Here is a 24,373-nt window from a genome sequence, read left to right on the forward strand (position 1 = left end):
AAACACAAAAAAAAACATAAAAGTCACTGAGATCCCTAGAGAGATCTGGCGTTGTACACACATGTGTTGCCTTATTAATACCTTTACAAGGAAAACCGGTAGAGATAAAACCTTGACGAAGAAAAGAGCACAACACGATAAGTCCGTTAATAAATCTAATTCTCAAAAAAATCTTAGTATAATCTAAACAAAGATAAATCTTCAGTAAAATATGAAATTCCAGTTTTCCTTCGGTATCCAATGAGAAGTCTTCTAATACTGGTTGTATGTAGTAGTCCGCAAACAAGTTGTGGAAAATGAGAACCTTTGCTCGCGATATAACTACCAAGATGGATTCCTGCGCCCTTCTAGTCACCTCAAGAATGGTAAAAGTGTCATGAAACGTATCCGGAAAAGATGGGTCCTACTGCTGATTGTGGATGGTGAGAGCATTGCCATAATCAAGGATTCATTCGGTGAGTGTTGATGTTACACCTTCGAGAAAATACATTCATTGGGATCACCATCCCTTGAGCTTAATCCACTTATAGAAAAAGCCATAATAACATAGCCAACATAGATTTCAACACCATGTTGTTTCAAAAATATATATATATTTTTGGACCCAATTCTCATGAACGGACTCAAATAGATGAACAGATCAACTAGTTAGACACGATTGATCCAACTACCATCTCAATTTTCAATTCCAAAAATGACCCCGTAAATTCTAACTTTAGTTTTTTCCAGTTAGGCTTAGTCTAATCGTTGTCCAAGATTCAACATTCACACCCACGACGTGTCACCAAAATTCAACATCCAAGTCTTACGGAAATTCAAGATTCAAGTCAAAAACGCAAAATGATTTACCAGCAGACACCAAATAATTTGGTGTCTGCTCTATCAACCCTTAGATGACCAACAAAATTATGAATCCTACGATCTATATCGATCTGATGTTTGAATTTCCATAAAATATTTCCTGTACACCTAACCATTCGGTGTTTTTGGAATTTTTGAGACGCTAAACCATTTAGCGTCCCAGTATTGATTCCATCGCACGCTGACCGAAACTGTTGAGGAGATTAACGACACCTTTCGCGCTGAATGTTGAATCCCCACTGGAATAAGCCTTAGACGGTGTTTTATGGAGACGCATGGGTGTTTTCTTGCGTTCATATGAAATTCATGGTCCATCCAGAATCTGATACAAATAACCACTACGATTAGTCAGATTCCAACACTTGTCCAGGATGGGTCAGGATGGCCCCACAATCTCAAACAAAATACAGAAAAAAAAGAAAATCACACAAATCAAGACCGTTGGTTTCACGTATCAGAAAATTTTCAAAATGGACATAGAAAATTAGATGGATGATCAAAAGAAGATAAGCGCCGAACAGAGGGTCCACGTCATCCAAAAACTAATATTTTAACATGGCAATCACGCTATTATAACTGAATTCTAAGCCCATACTCGTAATTAGCCCACTTATAGTAGTTTCAGTTCATAACAGAAGGGAAATAAAAAAACAACCTCCTTTTTCTCTTTCTTTCAGTCTGATACCAGAAACAAATAAACACTCCTCATGGAAGAACTAGAAGAACCAGAGGTAATAATTTAACCAAACCTAATCACCATTAAAGCAGCTTGAAAAACCCATTTTGATCACCTCATTATCTGATTGTTTGATTCTTTCTCTCTTTCTAAAACCACTAAAGATTGTGTTTTTAATCATTGTTTTTGAGACTGATTTTGGGGAGATTGATTGATTGATGTTTGGGTTGTTTGGGTTGTTTGGGTTGGGATTTTGTGATTGATGTATGGGTTTTGTTTGCTTGTTGTTTTGCAGAAGTTAGGAGCATTAAAGAAGGCATATGCAGACATAATCTTGAGTACAGCAAAGGAAGCAGCAGCTAGGATTATGGTTTCTGAAAGAAAAGCTTATCGTTTTCAACAAGAATTGTGCACTGCTAAACAGGAGGGGCTTGATATGCTTCTTCGTTTGAAACAAATTACTGATTCTAAGGTATAATTTCTTCAAGGGTTTTTATATAAAATGATGAATTGAATCAATTGATCATTGTGATTCTTCCAATGTTTGTTTGTTGAGTTTGTTTTGCTTTTAATTAGTAGTAAGTTCGGTTTCGAAATTTAGGTTTTTAAGTGTTAAAGGTGTTTGCTTTACTGATGATCAGTCTGTTTTGCTAGGGATGATGGATGTACAAATCGGTTCTTAGAGTTGGGTATTGTGTATTGTATTTGTCATTTTGGTTAAGATGACTAATGTCTTTAACTTCTTCCATCTCGGAACAAATTTGAGGAATTGTGCTGGTCGTGTTAATGTATGCACATAGGAAAATGAGACTACTATGTAGTAACTTCCTTTCAGGTCTTACTGTCCGGCAGTTAGTATGAATAGAAAAGCAAAAGGGGTTGTTTGAGTGTCTACTATCTAGGTCATTTGGATAATTTGTTTTTGGCCTCCGAATTACCTCTTAAATATTGTGTGTGCTGTCATGTGACATTGGAGCATGTAGTAAAATGCAACTAGTTTCGGTGGAGCTGAACATTGATTACTTTGATGTCTTATATTCTATTTCCCAGATTGTTTGCTGTTCTCACTCGTACTGCCTCTTTCTTTCTTTCTTTCTTTCTTTCTTTCTTTCTTTCTTTCTTTCTTTCTTTCTTTCTTTCTTTCTTTCTTTCTTTCTTTCTTTCTTTCATCTAGAGTTTTACCTCGTCAAGTTTAGGACGTTCCTCTGTCTTCACTGTGAACAGTGTTCCTACTTTGGAGTGGCACCACATAGTTGCACGGTTGCTCATAGTGCCTTATCCTGATATATGGAGGCATCAGGCATATGCACGGTTAAAGCATACTTTTATTTCCCGAAGTCTTGGTTACTATCCTATACCTGAGCACTTCTTTCCCACTCTACTTCAGGCACCAATTGTAAATGATCGTCATTATGCATTGTTCTTTACTTTACATTTCCTGCTCTCCTCCCATTCCTTTATCGAATTCTACTTCAAGATTTAGTCTTTTCAAGTTAACGTAATCCTTGGGGTTTTGGGTGTGAGTTAAATCTTCTCCTATCATTGTAGCAAAGGGGTTGTCTTTCTTTGTTAATAAGAAAATGGGTAAGTGTAACCAATGCATTTAGGCTTTAGTGATGGAAACATCTGAAAGTAAACTGGTTTTAACCTTTGGATTCATGTTCAGATTATTTGCTTCCTAGCCATTGGAGAAGGTTAGTGGTTAGGCCAAGGGTGATTCTAAAGGTCTAGCTAGTTCTGTGCTCGGGCTTAGTTGTTTGGAAAATCTGAAGGTTGAAGGCTTCAAGCCAAGAAAGATGTCACAGAGAGACGCTCTAGCTTGAAGTATTACGAGCCAACAAGACTGGGATCTAGACTTGTAAGAATCAAAGAAGTAGCAGTCCCATATGGATCTGGGTCCAATTGCGCATTCATTATATGCAGTACTTAACTCTTGCTTGAGAAGGATTTTCCATTAGATATTAGTTTAATATCTATACTAACCTTATTTTGAAGTACTAATACTGAAGGAATGGAACATGCTTTGTAGCAATTTGGAGTTTCCTTCATTTCGTGGTTCCAGATTTTTTCTCTTCGTAGTCATTCAGAATTATTCAGGAAGAACTATCATTCCGAATTACTATTTCTGTGTTTATTCATTAATACCTTGCTGATTACTATCTCTCCTTTTCGATCAAGAATATTACCATTAGGTTTTAAAGTCTTACCTTCCATGCTTTATGTTGTACACTGACAATCAAAGATCCACATTCCCACCTGAGAATGCTTGGAAATTCAATATATTTTCTTTTTCTTTATTTTCTTGTCATGAGATCTTAATACAAGTATGTATATAAATCTGCATGAATTACAGTAAACTTTTGAAATCTCTTTATCGTTGGTTAAGTTTTAGGTTAGACCATGCACCCTAGGATTCAACTATTTAATGATCCTTATCTGGTTTCTGGTTTGGAACCTCTCACTGCAGATATTCATTTACAGTAGCTATATGAGAAACATTTGATCTGTTATTATCGTCCTTTAAAAGAGATTGTTGGTTATCTCTGCCTGTTGTTAGATTCCGATTCATGCCCTGTATACAAGCTTTATATGATCACCTCCCAAAGTTCATCACTTTTACTAAATATTGCTTATAAGTCCTCATTTTCATTCCTTGCTCTTACTGCCCTGATTCGATTTTCTTACTTTGAAAGAATAACAATCTATGTTTTCTTTCATACAGATTGCCGAAGTGGAAACCATGTCAGTTAGCCAAAGAAAAAGGATACAAGAGCTTGAACTGCAACTATGCAGAACAGAGAATGTGATAACTGATCTTAGGTCACAGTTGAGTGGAGTACAGGATGAATTGGAGAAGGTAAAAAACAATAAAGAGATTGCACCTTTGCACGAAGATGTGAGCAAACACAATACTTCTGATTCAGAACCCAAATCCACATCTACCTTTGACGCCAAAGATAGACCTCTAGTTCGAAGAAATGTACAGCATAAAGCCTTTCGAGCAGAAAAATGTTATGCTGATAAGCCTGACTTAGACTCCCTCATTCTGACAAGCAAAGAGCCTGAGCAATACCGAAACAGGTGTACTCAGAGAATTCGTGCATTTGATAGGAACCTGGCGAATGGGAAATCACCTCTTCCTGCAGAAACAAAGAATCAGTTTTCACGTAGAAAGAAAAAATCTTTTATCAGGGAGGAAGCCAGGGAAGTTGGTGCCACTAAATCTTCTTGCAAGGATGAAAATGCCGGGACAAAGAAAAGGAAACTGATTGGTTTGGATGAACTTTTGCAGCAAGATATTGGCTTTGAAAATGGTCAATCTGTAGGGTTTCTTCACAAGTTCTGTGCTAGAAAAAGAAGATCTAGATACAGGTCAGGCAGACCGAACTCATACACTGACCAGGTCATGCAACCAAGAGAATTATCTCTTTCTCGTTGCAAAATCAACCCCTGTGAGGAAAATCCAACAGTTAATCCTTCTGAAGATAGGTCAAGGATAGTTGAAGGCAATGCCCAGAAAGCCTCAGACTCACATTTGACTTCAACTTCATTATTAACTACTATGGCTGATGTAAACAAAAGGGATGCAAAGACTGAACCATTAAGTGTTCAAACTTTTCCTCACGGAGACGAAGAGTCTATAGTTAAATCAGAATTCAGCAGACATGGTAACGAAGTCGCAGAATGTTCAGGGGTTTCAAGATGCAAGGTGAACCTTAACAGCATAGATACTCCAAGGATGATTGATATCACTGAAGAAAAAGAGTTATGTGAAGCGACAGATCCATTGCCTGTTCCAGCTGGAAAGGATATGCCTCTCAAATATACATTTCAAAGGAAGCGTAAGAAGGGACCCTTGATATGCCTGGATGAGAATAAAACTCTTGAAAAGGAAACTGCAATGGAGAGCTCAGGGGAGATAGAAAATATTGCTCCTGAATCACAAAAATCTTGCTTGTTAGATGAGCCTCCCCGTGATAATCGGAGGCTGGCGCTGGTTGCTCGCCAGGTAAGTCAAACATTTCAGGAATTCCCTCTCATTCAATTTCGAAAATTTACTACCTTATGTTACCCTCCATATGTGTTTAGCAATCAAAGCTTCCTGTAATTCTCATACACAACCACTCCATTTGTCTATGTCACATAATGGGGCATATATATAACTACTATTAGTTAGGCGTTTGGATCATAAAGGGGGGTAAACGGGAATTGTTTTAGACATCCTTACCTATATACAGAACCGAGTATTTATGTGCTTCATTTTTGGTTGAACTGGCTTATCTGTATTGCTTTAACACATGTTGATTTTCTTTGTTCCCCATTTTTTCAGCCCATTTCTTTGTCTGAGAAGCGATGGAGATGAGAGACGAATTTTAACTCCATTCATAGTGGACAAGATTAGCCTTAAGGAGTATTTGTAAATTAGCCATACACTTCTGCGGGGTTAAGTGTTGACAGATAATTTCTCTGAAGATTCTCACAAACTACTGGCTTCTTAAAGAAGGGAAGTGCGAGTTATAGAGCAATTGTAGGCTCATTCTTACGGATTAGTTACCTTTACAGTTCATGCTAATTGTTGTTGTAATATGTGCTATTGTCAAACCAGTTACCTTTACAGTTCATGCTAATTGTTGTTGTAATATGTGCTATTGTCAAACCAGTTTTTACGTAAACCTTATTTTTACAAATTAACAACCAAGTGGTTTGGCCGGGTTAAAGTTTTTTCTTTTTCTGAGTAATGTATTTATGCTGTAGTTTAGACAATTCCAGAAACAGAAGCTGTCTTCGGAAGTCGAAAACAAAAAGATTTTGCTTCATAAACAATAACCTTTTTGCTTCCAAAAGTTATTATGAGATGTATTGTTTTCCTAAAGCACAAGCCATTTTCCAAAATTGAGAAGCCACAGAGAATTTGCTTTACAGAAAGTTTAGATGGGAGTATGGGACTCCTCCACCCAAAATAAACTCATGCTAATCCAGGCCTGCTTCTAAAAGCATTTTCCAAATTTTGTTCTCAATATTAACTTGTTGACTTTTTTATGTTTTAAAAGCTTTGCTAGATACACCGTGATTTTATACACCAAATTTGCACCGAGAAAGGATCGGACAGTGCTGAATTACCTCTCAACATTGGGATATGGAGTGGCCCAGGAGTGGGCCCCACTCTCCTCTCACGAGAGGGGATCGGACAGTTGGATTACCTCTCAACATTGGGATATGCAGTGGAGCAGGGGTGGACCCCACTCTCCACTCACACGGTGTACAAAAATAGAATGAGCTTCTGTTTGCGCCGGCGAAAGAATTCATCATCATCTCTAATACAGTATGGCCTAGCCCGTGTACTTGCATCTTTTGTAGCTATATATTGCCAAGTTGCAAATCGTGCTGAAAAAAACAAAAATAGAACACGGGAATCATCAGAAAATACTAATTGGTGCTTCAAAATAAAAAATAAAATAAAAAGTGTACTAATTTACAGTATTGGCGGTGCCGGGTTGAAGCACGATACTATTTAATCTCATGATTGTTCGCCATTCGTAGCGTTCATGGTGGCAAACTAAGGGAGGAGCCAACCCATGGCAAGGGTGGGGGGCAGTTGGCTACTTTGCCGGGCTGGCTCCCAAGCCCATTTTTACAAATTCGTTTGCTTTTTGCCTACCCTCAAAGTGTTTTGCCTCCCCTTAGATGATTTTCTGGCTCCCCCCCTTAACTAAATCAACTCATTTTCGTTCATTTGTTCTCACAATCTCTCTTTTTTTAATTGGTTTCAGTCTTCTATCCTACCATGTATTCAGAAAAACTTCGTAAGATTTAAAAATGCACCTTTTGAAGGCACAAATGCACGAGAGTGTAGCTTGCCAGACTGTAAAAGCATCCTAGACGCCTTCATAGCTGCCATATTTAAGGGTAGAATTGTGGAGTACTATAAAGTTTCGGGGTGAAGTGTTCATTTTTTTGAAAAGATTCGCACAAGGATTTACTATGAAGATGCTGAAAAAGTAAGTATCAACTATGATAGTCTTGGTGCACAAGAACAGACTGCAGAATCCTAGTCCTTTCATCCAGCCTTCACGATCATACTCATCGTATCCAAGTTGTACGTAGTAAACTGAATCATAAGCGTCTTTCCACAGAATTTCTAGTAGTTCACCTCCAACGTCTTCTGGATGAACATCATGCTTGTAATCTTTGAATCCCCGGCCATAGATCAGTAATGTCATTTTCGCCTGTTTTGCATAATACGCAGCTTTGTTCCACTTCCTTGGCATCCTTTTAAAATTTAAGATATGTAGCTTGCCTTGGAGTGTCTCAAGGAGAGGTGCCACATATTTAAAGGAAGCTTCAGTCATACGAGGGAACATGCTCATCGTACAGCTCTGGCAAACATTATTGACCTTTATGCCACTGCAATTAAGTCCACCGCAAAAACCAGATGCAATGTGGTTGAGAACCCGAACACCTACTCTGGAATTGCAAACTACACAAGGACTAGAACAGCCATGTTTTAAAGCAAGTTTGAGACCAGCATCTAATCCCTTCAATACTTGATAAAGATAAGTTACTCCATCCCTTGAGAAAGAGACAGAGGCAGCTATTGGCTTTGCAGACATATTGCGCACGTATCCTCCAGAATTTGTATTTTCATCATAAAAGTAACCCGTTATAGGGGCGGCATGGTTTATTAGAGGGGCGACATTTTAATAGGACAAAAAGGGTCATTACATGATCATTCAAGGTATCCCTCATCAAAAAAATACTGAAAATGACAAATTCACCCTCATTATTGATAACCTAGATTAGTGATGATAATCAAGTTTAGTGTTCTTGATTAATTTCACTTATATTAACTTTAAATCAAAACCAAAATTAGACATTTAGAGTTAAGAAACAAAAAAAGTTTAGAGGAGAAGAAAAAGAAAAACTTATGTGATATTTGTGAAACTTGTGAAACCCTAGATTTTGATTCACTCAACCAAAATGAGTAATTCTAGTTGCAAATTTGAGATGGGTGATGTGTTTTGTAGATAGTGGTAAAAGTGGTTCGATTTCAGACTTGCGAAGGATATTAATTAGACTTAAATTCTAATATTAAAATAGAAAACTCAATCAAAGTTGATATCAATATTAAAAGAACACTGAGGCTAAGATTTCACTATTTTCCAAGTTCAAAGTGATTTAATCCAATATTTATATTCATGCAATTTTTTCGTTCAATTTGGTTCTAAACTATTGTAACAAGTAGATTCTCAAAATAACAAGTGTAAATCCGAAGCATAGAACATCAAAAACCTAGGTCCAAGCATGCTCTATCAAAAGAAATAACAATTGCTTAACAAGAATCATTCAAACAATTTTCACTCAAAGCAAAACAATCACAAAAATAATTGCGATAAATAAATAAATAAGAATATACCACTTTTTGTTGGAAAAATAGCTTCCTCTATCGTCTCAGAAATGGGGTTTAGCTCCTCATATTAATCATGATCTCAAAATAATTGTTTATGGCTCAAAAGATGATTAAAAAGATGAAAAGTGATAATACAGACGATTCACAACAGTTTTTTGGTGTTGCAGAATCATGGTTACAGGGAGAAATAATAGCTAAAGACCTAATGCAACATCTGTGATGAACGACACATAGGTACTGCTGTGAAACAACGATAGTTTGCTGCGACCGTTGCTTGTGCGTCAATGTTCTTCGTGTTCTTCCTCTTCAGCAGCAGCAGCAGAATAAGGAAATGGACCCATAAAATCAATGCCACATACATCAAAGACCTCAATCACTAAAATAGGGTTCAAAGGCATCATATTTCTACGGGAACTGGTTCCTAACTTCTGGCAACGCTCACAAAAAACACAATGACTATGGGAATCTTTAAACAACGAAGGCCAGTAAAATCCGCACTGCAAAATCTTAGCAGCAGTCTTCTTAGCACTAAAATGACCCCCACATTCATGTTCATGACAAAAGGAGATAATACCAGACTGGTCACTCTCAGATACACATCCCTAATAATCTGGTCCGGACAATACATAAACATATAAGGATCGTCCCAAAAGAAATGCTTAACCTCGACTAAAAACCTAAAACGATCTTGCTTACCCCAATGTTGAGGCATTCGACCAGTAACAAGATAATTCACTATATTTGCATACCAAGGTGATTGGGAAACAGAGAACAATTGTTTATCAGGAAAACTATCCCTTATAGAAAGGGAATTATGAGGGGAACTAACAACTAGCCTAGACAAGTGGTCTGCTACTATATTCTCAGCACCCTTTTTGTCTCTAATGTCTGGACAAAATTCTTGTAAAAAAAGGATCCATCTAATCAATCTAGGTTTGGTATCCTTCTTAGATAAAATGTATTTCAAAGCAGCATGATAAGTATAGATTACGATCTTAGAACCTAATAAATAGGATCTAAACTTATCCAGTCAGTCCTCAACATATATGCATACGAAAGAGTCCAGTAACTCGCTGACAGGGGATTCACGAGTGTTTAGAATCTTACCTCCCGTTCCAGACGGGGGATGAATCGGTTGTAGTCGACTCGGGCCACTGACTCCGATGTCAAGTGTACGAACCCAAGGTGCAGAGACAATATCGTAATTGTCCTCCTTCTCTGCAAACAGTTTATATTTAAAGTACCCTTCTGTAGGGTAATAAAAAAAATAATGTCCCAAAGTCCAAAAGTCCAAAAAGAAAAGAAAAATTACAAAAATAATAAACCCTAATACAGTTTTTTTTTTTCTAAAAGAAAATAAACAAACCCTAAACTAAAATTGTCTAAAATAAAATTGTCTTCTTTTCTGTTCTTTTTGCTTTAATCTTTAGCTCCAAGTCTTTATGAAATCACCAAACTCTTTGGCTCAATTTTCTTTATGATCCAGAACCTGTAGACACAAGATAAATACCCAAAAACATAAAAATGAACAAATATAATAACAAAAAAAAATAAAAAATAAAAAAAATCTAAAACCCTAAAAACAAGTCCTCGTCGGCGGCGCCAAAAATTGATGTGTTTTGTAGATAGTGGTAAAAGTGGTTCGATTCTCAGACTTGCGAAGGATATTAATTAGACTTAAATTCTAATATTAAAATAGAAAACTCACTAAAAATTATAGCAAACTCAATCAAAGTTGATATCAATATTAAAAGAACACTGAGGCTAAGATTCCACTATTTTCCAAGTTCAAAGTGATTTAATCCAATATTTATACTCATGCAATTTTTTTCGTTCAATTTGATTCTAAACTATTGCAACAAGTAGATTCTCAAAATAACAAGTGTAAATCCGAAGCATAGAACATAAAAAACCTAGGTCCAAGCATGCTCTATCAAAAGAAATAACAATTGCTTAACAAGAATCATTCAAACAATTTTCACTCAAGGGAAAACAATCATAAAAATAATTGCGATAAATAAATAAATAAGAATATACCACGTTTTGTTGGAAAAATAGCTTCCTCTATCGCCTCAGATTTGGAGTTTAGCTCCTCATATTAATCATGATCTTAAAATAATTGTTTATGGCTCAAAAGATGATTAAAAAGATGAAAACTGATAATACAGACGATTCGCAACAGTTTTTTGGTGTTGCAGAATCACTGTTACAGGGAGAAATAGTAGCTAAAGACCTAATGCAACATCTGTGAAGAACGATACAGAGGTACTGCTGTGAAACAACGATAGTTTGCTGCGACCGCTGCTTCTGCATCAATGTTCTTCGTGTTCTTCCTCTTCAGCAGCAGCAGCAGAATAAGGTATTTTCCTGCAACTCGATATCTGGAGCTCTGTGGTGTTCTAAAATTCTCCTAAGGTTTCGTACCCCCTATATGAGACTCGAAACAACTTATATATGCTCTACAGGTGATGATATTTCGAGAAAGATTTCAATTATCTTCCCCTTCCTTTCTCTGCAAGTCACGGACTTTTCTGCCTTTCCTTTTTCTTCTACGCGTAAACTGAGTTGTCCAAGCCTCCAGAACTCTCTCAAGACCCTAATAAAATCTTTATGAAATCTCTTATTTCCATCCTTCCACGTAACTTCCACATATTGAAACAGAAAAATACCCGATATATTATCATCTACTCTGTTTTAAGAAATCTTATTTCTTTCCATGAATAAATCCTCCAACTTCCCTGTTTTGATAAAACAAGCCAATCACCGTACGATCTCGTGAAAAGAACTCCATGAAAATCTCACTTCAATCTTTCCTAGGGACCGAGAAAACTATCCTCCCCTGTGTTGTCGAGAACTGATTATCCGTCCCATTTCAATCGATCCAAACTCTCATAATAGGCCTGTCTGCTCTTGATAAGTCATCCCATCAAAAATCAGCCATTGAATCTCGTTATTTCACGTCCAACTGATGCTCCCAAATTCACGCAGGTAATAATATAGTTTCCCGCCAAAATTTGTGTTTGAACGATGAAGAAAAAGGGGGTGCCCCTATCCTCTGATGGGGTGTAAATAGCATGCGGCAGCAAATAGTAAAGAGGATACCCCTTATCCGTAAGTGCCCCTTAGTAATTGAAGTGCCCCTTATCCAAACTGAGAGTCCGAATAGTAACTTGCTCCCACGAGCGCAAATACCACTTTTCGAGCCAATTTTCCCGCAAAGGCTTATTTCTCCAAAAACACCTACAAAGACACAAAAAGCCATAATAAATACAAAATCGAGCACTAACAATATATACAATTGAGATTATATCAGACACAAAAATGTGTCTATCAAATACCCCCAAACCTATTATTTGCTAGTCCTCGAGCAAAAATAAAACATAAATAAAATCTTAACTCACTGTCGCAGGCATCGTCGATTGCATTTAGCGTATGCAATAAGCCTTTAAACCCCTAGGTGGCCCTAGTGGCGGAGTGTTGTCTCCGGAGGGCTTACCAGAGGTATACCCACAAAACCTTTATACTCCGGACCCTAGCTATCTACACAGAACCTTGGAAGGCACTAAAGAATCTCCTTGGTTGGCATACTTATTGACTACAGGAGGAAGTACCCTGATGCGAAATTCCAATTGTTGTACACGAGTTCGGACTCAAGCATACTAAAATTCATATACAGTGACAGAGCTCTACTCAGATAGTCGCATCCAAACTCAGAATCAAACAAATCACATGGATAGATTAAGAAGATGGATATAAAAAAACATAGATGGTTTTGATGTTGATTAAGGTGAACGGTGTTTCTCATATCTGTCTGAAGGCCACTGCCATAATGAACCTATCGTAATGGACTGAGATACCGGTCTGACTAATGTCAACACATTGGCATATACAAGGGTACCAGTGGTCGATAATCCTAACTCTAGGTCAACACAACTGGCATATACAAGGTTCCAGTGGTCGACTTTATTGAATTTATTCCAGTTGGTCTGATGACTTGGTCTCAATTTTTTTTTTGTGGCTATCTCAATCACTCTATTTCACCATAGCAATGGTAACAACTTTAATCGTGAGCCCCACATAATCACTTAGAGAAACATATTTTAAAAATAAAAAATAAAAATAGAAGTGAAAAGGACTCAATGAGAGATGGCGAAACTACCATGTTATTTCTAACACCTGAGCTCTGTGCTTTTATGAATAGACTCTTTAGATGTTTCCATCTAATCATATTGGTCCCTCCACTCCTACAACCAAAATGCTTCCATCCACTTAGATTGGGTAGTGCCATCCTTAATAAGGATAAATTTCTAGGCTCTGGAGTTTATTTATTACAACGAAAAGGTAACAAAAAGTCAAAAAGTTCTATCTCACCCCCAAACTTAAATCTAACATTTTCCTCAATGTTTCTAATTAAAGAACAATACCAAAAATATAAGTAACATGAGGAAATAGTAAAGAGATAAGTCGGAAAGATAGTACCTGGGTGAAGTGTAACCAAAAACCTACAAAAATAATATACAACATACAAAATCGCCTCGATGGTCAATCAAGGTAAACATGGTCCTCCAGAGGGACCTCCACAACATAACCTGTAGGAAAAGGCTCTAAAAAGGGCTTCAATCGCTGACAGTTAACCTTCGAAGAACTACTACCATCTTGTGTCTCAATCTCAACAACACCATGAGAAAAAATAGTACGGACCACAAAAGGACCGGTCCATTGAGAGCGCAACTTCCCGGGGAATAGATGCAACCGAGTGTCATATAGAAGAACTTTTTGACCTGGATAAAATGACTTTCGTAAAATATTCCTATCATGCACAAGTTTCATTTTGTTCTTATACTCCTTAGCACTACCGTATGCATCTCTACGAATCTCGTCCAACTCATTGAGCTGGAGCTTTCTTTGAGCTCCTGCCTTGTCAAGTGAAAAGTTTAAGTTCTTAATAGCCCAATAGGCTCGATGCTCTAACTCAACAAGCAGGTGACATGCCTTGCCAAATACTAAACGATAAAGTGGCATTCCAATGGGTGTCTTAAACGCAGTATGGTAAGCCCATAAGGCATCAGTAAGCCTCGACGACTAGTATTTCCTATTTGGATTAATTGTTTTCTTTAGAATACGTTTAATTTCCCTATTGGAAACCTCTACCTGACCACTAGTCTGAAGGTGATATGGGGTTGCTACTTTATGAGTCATACCGTATTGTTTCATTAAAAGAGAAAACGGTCTATTACAAAAGTGTGAACCTCCATCACTAATTATAGCTCGCGGCGTACTAAAACGTGTAAGTATATTCTCTTTCAAACACTGGACTACGACCCTGTGGTCATTTGTTTTACACAAAACCGCCTCAACCCACTTAGGAAATGGACCCATAAAATCAATGCCACATACATCAAAGACCTCAATCACTAAAATAGGGTTCAAAGGCATCATATTTCTACGGGAAATGGTTCCTAACTTCTGGAAACGCTCACAAGAAACACAATGACTATGGGAATATTTAAACAACGAAGGACAGTAAAATCCGCACTGCAAAATCTTAGCAGCAGTCTTCTTAGCACTAAAATGACCCCCACATGCATGTTCATGACAAAAGGAGATAATACTAGACTGGTCACTCTCAGATACACATCTCCTAGTAATCTGGTCCTGACAATACTTAAACAGATAAGGATCGTCCCAAAATAAATACTTAACCTCGGCTAAAAACCTAGAACGATCTTGGTTACCCCAATGTTGAGGCATTCGACCAGTAACAAGATAATTCACTATATTGCATACCAAGGTGATTGGGAAACAGAGAACAATTGTTCATCAGGAAAACTATCCCTTATAGGAAGGGAATTATTATGGGAACTAACAACTAGCCTAGACAAGTGGTATGCTACTATATTCTCTACACCCTTTTTATCTCTAATGTCTGGACAAAATTCTTGTAACAAAAGGATACATCTAATCAATCTAGGTTTGGTATCCTTCTTAGACAAAAGGTATTTCAAAGCAGCATGATCAGTATAGATTACGATCTTAGAACCTAATAAATAGGATCTAAACTTATCCAAGGCAAACACGAAGGCTAGCAATTCCTTCTCGGTAGTTGTATAGTTCATTTGGGCATCATTCAGAGTTTTGCTAGCATAGTAAATCACATGGAGTAATTTGTTTTCTCGCTGACCTAGCACAACTCCTATAGCATAATCTGAAGCATCACACATAATTTCAAAGGGTAGGTTCCAGTTAGGTGCCTGGACTATCGAGGCAGTAGTGAGTAAAGTTTTAAGCTTAGCAATAGCCTTTAATCAAGCATCATCAAAGACAAACTTAACATGTTTTGCAAGCAAATTGCAAAGAGGTCTAGAAATCGAGCTAAAATCCTTAATGAATCGACGGTAAAAACCTGCATGCCCTAAGAATGACCTTATATCTTTTACCGTTTTTGGGACCTGTAGAGTCTTAATAAGGTCAATTCTGGCTTTGTCAATCTCTATACCTTTTGAAGAAACGATGTGCCCTAAGACAATTCCTGATTCAACCATGAAATGGCATTTTTCCCAATTAAGCACTAAATTCTTTTCCTTACACCTAGTCAACACTAATGTCAAATGATGCAAGAACTCATCAAAAGATGAACCAAACACTGAAAAATCATCCATAAAGACCTCTAAAAACCGTTCTACCATATCAGAAAATATGCTCATCATACAACGCTGAAAAGTCGCAGGGGCATTACATAACCCGAAAGGCATGCGTCTATACGCAAAGGTACCAAAGGGACATGTAAAAGTGGGTTTCTCTTGGTCTTCTGGGGCAATAACGATCTGATTATAACAGGAGTAGCCATCTAAGAAGCAATAATGACTATGTCCAGCTAACCTCTCTAGCATTTGGTCGATAAAAGGAAGGGGAAAGTGATCCTTCCTTGTGACCTTGTTCAGTTTCCTATAGTCAATACAAACACGCCATCTCGTGATCACTCGGGTTGGGATTAACTCATTATTATCATTCTGGACTACAGTGATACCTGATTTCTTGGGGACAACCTGAACGGGGCTAACCCACTTACTGTCTGAAATTGGGTAAATAATACCCGCATCTAACAACTTAAGCACCTCTTTTCGAACTACCTCTTTCATGTTAGGGTTCAGTCGACGTTGCATCTCCCTAGAAGGTTTTGAGTCTTCCTCTAAATGAATCTGATGCATACACACCGTAGGACTTATACCCTTAATTTCTGCTATAGTCTACCCTAAAGATTCCTTATTGTCTTAAGTACATATACTAGCCTACTTTCTTGATTACTATCCAAATCGGAATCTACAATCACAGGTAAAGTCGCAGATGGGCCTAAAAAAACACATACTTTAGAGTATCGGGTAGTGGTTTAAGGTCCAATTTCGGGGGCTTTTCTAAAGAAGGAATTAGGGTAGTCTCAGAAACTGGTAATGGTTCGAACCTAGCTTTTCATCTATCAGTGTCTAACACGGGGGTAGAATCTAATAGAGCATTCACCTGTTCAATAGTGCTATCGTCGTCAAAATCTAAACCAAAATGGGATAGACAACTTTCTAATGGGTCTTCAGACAAAATGTTTGGTAATGACTCCTGAACTAAGGTTTCTATCATGTTCACCTCTTCAACACATGTGTCATATAGCTCATGAGGTTGCTTACTGACATTAAAAATGTTCATCTCCATAGTCATATTACCAAAAGATAAACTCATCACACCATTTCGACAGTTAATGATCGCATTAGACGTAGCTAAAAATGGGCGACCTAAAATCACAGGTATCTGGTTCTCTGGGTCAGAGACAGGTTGGGTATCTAGGACCACACTGGATAAATAAACTTGTCGACCTCAATAAGAACATCCTCGATAACACCTCGAGAGATTTTAACAGACCTATCAGCTAACTGCAGTGTCATCTGAGTAGGTTTCATTTCACCAAGTCCTAGCTGTAAGTATACATGGAATGGCAATAAGTTCACACTGGCTCCTAAGTCAAGTAAAGCTTTTTCTACCCGGAAGTTACCTATTGTGCAAGAAATGGTAGGAGAACCTGGGTCTTTGTACTTTGGAGTTGTGGTGTTCTGAATGATTGAACTTACGTGACTAGCTAAAAAGGCTTTCTTATGGACGCTAAGTTTTCGCTTTCGCGTACACATATCCTTAAGGAACTTGGCATAAACAGGAATTTGCCTAATTGCATCTAATAAAGGAAGGTTTATGGTAACTTGCTTAAAAACCTCCATATGTCATTAAAGTTCGATTCCTTTTTGTTGGTACTTAGAGGGGAAATGGGGCTCTAGGCATAAAATCAGACCTTTCAGGAACCGAATTCACATCATCAGAAACTTTATCAGTCTCTCAGCTACTGGTCCTGAGAGGTGAGATTCTGAGGGGTGAACTACAGTATGTTCACTATCGGGCATGGTTACCTTATTGTCTACAACTCTACCACTCCTCTAAGGGTTCTAACAACATTCAATTGATTCGATGGTTTTGCACCTAATTCATGAACTCCTCTAGGGTTGGGTTGTGTTTGACTAGGAAACTTACCTTTTTCTCTCAAAGAATCACTTATCAGACCAACCTGGGTTTTTAACTCGGAAATAGCCTGACTATTTTCTTGTCCTATCCTGTTACTAGCTTGTAGACTCTGTTCTACGGATAACTGAAATTTTGCAGTTTGCTGAGTTAACAAGGCGAGAGATTCCTCTAAACTTAGGATTTTCTTATCTGACTGATTCTGAAACTGAGCTAGTCCTGAAGGATTCTTAGTATATCCAAAACCTGGGGGAGCATTAGAATTACTAAACTGACCTTGACTTTGGCCCTTAGACCACGAAAGGTTCGGATGGTTTCTCCAACCAGGATTATAGGTTTCTGAATATGGGTCAATCTTTTGACGGTTATCAAATCTAGTGTTATTATAAAGAGCATTGGCTTACTCTTCAATATTCTGGCCTTCCCAAAAAGGCTCCACTCTACCACTAGTCTGGCCCACTTCTAAAGCTTCTAACCTTTTTGCTATAGCAACAATTTTGGCATCTGATTCATAGCCTCCTTCTACCCTATTAACGTTTCCTCTACTTAAAAGAATTGTTTTCTGGGGTGCCCTACTATTTTCCCATTGCTGGGTTTTTTCGGCGATTTCATTAAAAAATTCCATCGCCGCATCAACAGTTTGGTTTTCAAATCCACCAGTGCATAGAGACTCAACCATGGTCGTTGTGGAATAATCTAAACCCTCATAAAGGATCTGAACTAGCCTAACCTTTTCTAAACCATGATGAGGACATTGGGATAATAAATCATTGAACCTTTCCAAATACCTATATAAAGATTCTCCCTCTTGTTGTGAAAATGTGCATATTTGCGTCCTAATAGACGATGTTTTGTGCCTAGGGAAAAACTTATTGAAAAAGGCAGATGTAAGTTGTTCATATGTCTCAATTGACTCGGAGTCCAAACTATATAGCCACGACTTGGCCTTATCTTTCAGGGAAAATGGGAATAACCTAAGTTTCAAAGCATCATCATCTAAGCCTCTAATTCTTAGAGTACTACAAATTTCCTCAAAATCCCTAACATGGTAATAGGGTTTTCATTTCTTTCCCTAAAAAGATTGGGAGCATCTGTAAGGTCCCAGGTTTCAGTTCATAGGGTGCCTCCGTTTCAGCTAACTTAATACACGAAGGACGAGTAGTCCTAGTTGGATTCAACAAAGCTTTCAAAGTTGCCATTTCTGGCGCTATCGGAAATGGGATTCTCCTCAGCGGACGTTCAAAAACGACTCTTCAAAATCGGACTTTATAATTAGGTAATCGAGACCTTCGAACTACTAGGTTTCTCTTTAACAAATCTACCTAGGCGTCTCTTTTACGTTCAGGCATACAAAAAAAATTGGAAGGGTAAGCAACACAATCAAGGCCGACTCAACCAAATCAAACCTATTGATTTCTAGCAAACAAAAAGCATGATGGCTCCACTTAGATTGTTTCTAGACCAGCTTCTAATCCTTCGAACGGGAATTCGTTACAATTTAAGCAAACCCCTCTGGAATCAATCCGAGTTAACGTAAGTTGAATAGAGGCGAGGGAAGCTCGTGGAGCTTTGATACCCAAGGCCTCACCGGTATTACAAGGCGGCGCAGTCACGCATTCAACTTACAAAACCGTCAAGAACTTCGAAGTATGCTTAAAAGAGTAACCAATATTTTTCGAATGACTTTCCTGTTAAGCTCGTTACCCTATCGGTCTCGTTCTAGTCAAAATTTTAGGCTTAGGTTCGCGTAGGTTACGTGTTCCTAAAGCGGGCAAGAAGAGAACGGTGATGAAATCCGAACCCTTATCTTGTATGGCCAGGCCTTGCCCTTTACTAGAAAAATAAATGTCCGTATTCAGTCCTCAACATATATGCATACGAAGGAGTCCAGTAACTCGCTGACAGGGGATTCACGAGTGTTTAGAATCTTACCTCCCGTTCCAGACGGGGGATGAATCGGTTGTAGTCGACTCGGGCCACTGACTCCGATGTCAGTGTACGAACCCAAGGTGCAGAGACAATATCGTAATTGTCCTCCTTCTCTGCAAACAGTTTATATTTAAAGTACCCTTCCGTAGGGTAATAAAAAAAATGTCCCAAAGTCCAAAAGTCCAAAAAGAAAGAAAAATTACAAAAATAATAAACCCTAATACAATTTTTTTTTTCTAAAAGAAAATAAACAAACCCTAAATAAAATTGTCTAAAATAAAATTCTTCTTTTCTGTTCTTTTTGCTTTAATCTTTAGCTCCAAGTCTTTATGAAATCACCAAACTCTTTGGCTCAATTTTCTTTATGATCCAGAACCTGTAGACACAAGATAAATACCCAAAAACATAAAAATGAACAAATATAATAACAAAAAAAAATAAAAAATAAAAAAAATCTAAAACCCTAAAAACAAGTCCTCGTCGGCGGCGCCAAAAATTGATGTGTTTTGTAGATAGTGGTAAAAGTGGTTCGATTCTCAGACTTGCGAAGGATATTAATTAGACTTAAATTCTAATATTAAAATAGAAAACTCACTAAAAATTATAGCAAACTCAATCAAAGTTGATATCAATATTAAAAGAACACTGAGGCTAAGATTCCACTATTTTCCAAGTTCAAAGTGATTTAATCCAATATTTATACTCATGCAATTTTTTTCGTTCAATTTGATTCTAAACTATTGCAACAAGTAGATTCTCAAAATAACAAGTGTAAATCCGAAGCATAGAACATAAAAAACCTAGGTCCAAGCATGCTCTATCAAAAGAAATAACAATTGCTTAACAAGAATCATTCAAACAATTTTCACTCAAGGCAAAACAATCATAAAAATAATTGCGATAAATAAATAAATAAGATTATACCACTTTTTGTTGGAAAAATTGCTTCCTCTATCGCCTCAGAAATGGATTTTAGCTCCTCATATTAATCATGATCTCAAAATAATTGTTTATGGATCAAAAGATGATTAAAAAGATGAAAAGTGATAATACAGACGATTCGCAACAGTTTTTTGGTGTTGCAGAATCACTGTTACAGGGAGAAATAGTAGCTAAAGACCTAATGCAACATCTGTGATGAACGACACATAGGTACTGCTATGAAACAAAGATAGTTTGCCGCGACAGTTGCTTGTGCGTCAATGTTCTTCGTGTTCTTCCTCTTCAGCAGCAGCAGCAGAATAAGGTATTTTCCTGCAACTCGATCTCTGGAGCTCTGTGGTGTTCTAAACTTCTCCTAAGGTTTCGTACCCCATATATGAGACTCGAAACAACTTATATATACTCTACAGGTGACGATATTTCGAGAAAGATTTCAATTATCTTCTCGTTCTTTTCTCTGCAAGTCACGGACGTTTATGCCTTTCCTTTTTCTTCTACGCGTAAACTGACTTGTCCAAGCCTCCAGAACTCTCTCAAGACCCTAATAAAATCTTTATACAATCTCTTATTTCCATCCTTCCACGTAACTTCCACATATTGAAACAGAAAAATACCCGATATATTATCATCTACTCTGTTTTAAGAAATCTTCTTTCTTTCCATGAATAAATCCCCCAACTTCCCTGTTTTGATAAAACAGGCCAATCACCGTACGATCCCGTGAAAAGAACTCCATGAAAATCTCTCTTCAATCTTTCCCAGGACCCGAGAAAACTATCCTCCCCTGTGTTGTCGAGAACTGATTATCCATCCCATTTCAATCGATCCAAACTCTCATAATAGGCCTGTCTGCTCTTGACAAGTCATCCCATCAAAAATCAGCCATTGAATCTCGTTATTTCACGTCCAACTGATGCTCCTAAATTCACGCAGGTAATAATATAGTTTCCCGCCAAAATTTGTGTTTGAACGATGAAGAAAAAGGGGGTGCCCCTATCCTCTGATGGGTGTAAATAGCATGCGACAGCAAATAGTAAAGAGGATACCCCTTATCAGTAAGTGCCCCTTATCCAAAATGAGAGTCCGAATAGTAATTTTCTCCCACGAGCGCAAATACCACTTTTCGAGCCAATTTTCCCGCAAAAGCTTATTTCTCCAAAAACACCTACAAAGACACAAAAAGCCATAATAAATACAAAATCGAGCACTAACAATATACACAATTGATATTATATCAGACAAAAAATGTGTCTATCAATGGGTGAGTCTCTATATGATAGAGAAAACAAGTACTACATACCTCTTGATGGAGATCCTGATATGGAGTATTTGTTAGATGGTAGAGATGTTTTAACTCAAGATGAAGGTCAATCTCAACTAAGTGAAGAAATTAACCAAGAAAGTGAAGAACCCATCACTAAAAATGATCAGGTATACTTCTAAACTAGTTTCCATTAGCTTTTTGTTGCTCAAAATTATCTAAAGTACTAAAAGAATTAAATTTTTAAAAATTTCAGAAGAACATACGGTTGGAATTGAGCTCGGGACCAACCGTAAGTGTAGGTTACGGTTCGTAATATATCGATTACCAACCGTAACTGGTTCAATTTTGGGGGAAACCCAGAAATAAACCAGTTACGGTTGGTAAAATTTATTTCTTTACGAACCGTATGTAGCTTAGGGTTGATAATTGAGTGCTATGGTTACCAACCGTAACTCTTCATGTGCATGGAAGTATTTACTGCACATGCTACGGTTCATAAGTTGTAAAAAGATAGCAACCGTATGTATGTTACGGTTTGTTAAGGACTTTTCGTGTCCAACCGTAAGATATCGTGTGTGTTGAAATTTAATTTTTCTATATATACGGTTTGTAAGAATAAAGAATTACCAACCGTATGATACATACGATTGGTATATGATTACAGTTAAGAACCATAACTGTGTTACGGTTTGTGTTTACTCTTTTTTTACCAACCGTATTTGTGTATTTGTTTTCGTTTTGTTGCTTCGTTTAGGCTAATGTTGGTATATTTTTGTCCAGGTCGTTGATATACCTCCCCTAATGGATGAAAAACCTTTAGCAAATGAAATTCTCACCCAAGATTCTAGCTTTCACTATTTAACCGAGGAGACATGGGGTGACAAAGAAGATGTAAAGAAGTGGGCTAGAGAACGAGGCAATTTTATTAAGTGTATCATAGTTTGTAATAGTACCACTAGTGATATTACATAAAAAAAGTCACATAAAAAAAGGTACCGTGCACCAACCAAAGACATAGAGGATGATGACTACTTTCTCTAAGAAGACCGGATACCCCTTCAAGCTTCAATTTAAAAGGAACGCGGCTAAAAAGTTCTTCTTGGAGAAAGTTGTATGCGTTATTCATAACCACCCTATACCGGATAGTTTGCTAACACACGCTTATGCTGGACGTCTTACCGAAGAAGAAGAGAAGATCGTAGAGTCATTGACACAAATTCGTATGAAGCCCATAGATATCGTAGCTCACTTAAAGGAAAGAAACCCCCAAAATGCTTCTACTTTTCCTAACATCTACAACGCAAGAACAAATTTGAGACTAGGATTGAATTCTGAAAGGCCATAATACATTCCTTGCCATCCCAATTCATAGTTATGACCGAGGATGAAGATGCGTAAATGTTGTGAAGGGTGGTGAAAAACATGTTACATTTTGTGTTTTGGTATTTTGACTAAATTTGATGTGATTAAAAGTGACAATATCATATCTATTTGATTCAAGTTATGAAGGAAGTATTTTGTCAAATTAAATTTGGGTAGAGTTCAAGTTTCGGTGTAATATACGGTTTGTAAAACAGTTAAGTTCCATAACGTAGCTACATACCGTTGGTAAGTATAAGATTGTTACCAACCGTAACTACCTTCTCAAACCTTTTACAACTGCCATTGTAAGTTATGGTTGGTTACGATAATGTAGTTACCAACCGTAACTACCTTCACAAACCAATTATAGCTGCCTTTGTCATTTAAAACCATTAAATCATCTTCATTACTAAATAAACATTACAACCATTGAACCATTACAAATATAAATGATATTACAACTCATTCATGCATGCGACTTAAAAGGATACTAATATCCCGGTCTACGAGTGCGATAAAAGTCTTTAAGGATGTGGAAATGAGGTAAGTATTAAAAACTCGACCTTTTCCATCGTCTCCATTCTTGAATAGAGCTCTCTAAAACTTCAGCGTCAGTTTCACCCCTTAATCGTATGTGACCCATAATACGAACTAATTCCATAAATTCTTGAACGTTATCCCGCATATTTGCATATCGAACATACAACATAATTCCATCGCGGTGATTAGGGTTACCTGTTTCGGAACAAAAGTTTTCAAAAAGAGTTCTCAAATAACTTGTACTCATAAAACCACATTGACGTCGTTCTTCTTCTCTTTTTGGATACCAAAGAACATAGTTGCGGTAAATACATAAATCTTCTTCCAATGTAAATTCAGGGTTTGGAGCCATAATATAGTTTAAGGTAGGAGATGATTCATGTGGAGGTGTAACTTCTAGTAAGGAGGATAAGCATATATATATATAAATTATGTTTTTTTTTTTATGATGTAACGGATCTAAAACATTGAAGGCTTCAACGGATATATTTTCAAATGTGATAAAGACAACTCAGTAGATAAGGTAGAGAATATCCAGGAAATATAGAGTTACGGTTGGTAACTAAAATACTATTACAAACCATATATAACTGACGGTTGGTAAGTTTATCAAAAGTTACACACCGTAACTCTGATAAAAAACTAGTTACAGGTCTACGGGTCACTGTTCAGTTACAATTACCAACCATAACTCTGCAAAAACATTTATACCAGAGTTATGGTTGATGATTTTTATTCTTTACCAAACATATGTGTGTCCTCTCAAAAACTCAAAAGTTCCAGGATGTTATACGGTTGATAAAGTAAAACAATTACAAACCGTAGGTATTCTACGGTT

The 24,373-nt window shown here is 37.3% G+C and overlaps 1 protein-coding gene and 1 pseudogene across 1 annotated transcript; both read left to right on the forward strand.

Moving 5' to 3' along the window:
- Positions 1-1,475: 1,475 nt before the first annotated feature.
- LOC113315039 lies at positions 1,476-6,232 on the forward strand. The gene is made up of 4 exons (XM_026563347.1): positions 1,476-1,592; positions 1,833-2,009; positions 4,260-5,546; positions 5,868-6,232. Exons 1-4 carry the CDS (start codon positions 1,569-1,571, stop codon positions 5,898-5,900), a joined length of 1,521 nt encoding a protein of 506 aa, XP_026419132.1. The 5' UTR covers positions 1,476-1,568; the 3' UTR covers positions 5,901-6,232.
- Positions 6,233-18,235: 12,003 nt separating this feature from the next.
- On the forward strand, positions 18,236-18,335 carry LOC113319933 (annotated as a pseudogene).
- The last annotated feature ends 6,038 nt before the right edge of the window (positions 18,336-24,373 follow it).

The sequence above is a fragment of the Papaver somniferum genome, chromosome 10, assembly GCF_003573695.1.
Source record: "Papaver somniferum cultivar HN1 chromosome 10, ASM357369v1, whole genome shotgun sequence".
Classification (NCBI taxonomy): Eukaryota; Viridiplantae; Streptophyta; class Magnoliopsida; order Ranunculales; family Papaveraceae; genus Papaver; species Papaver somniferum.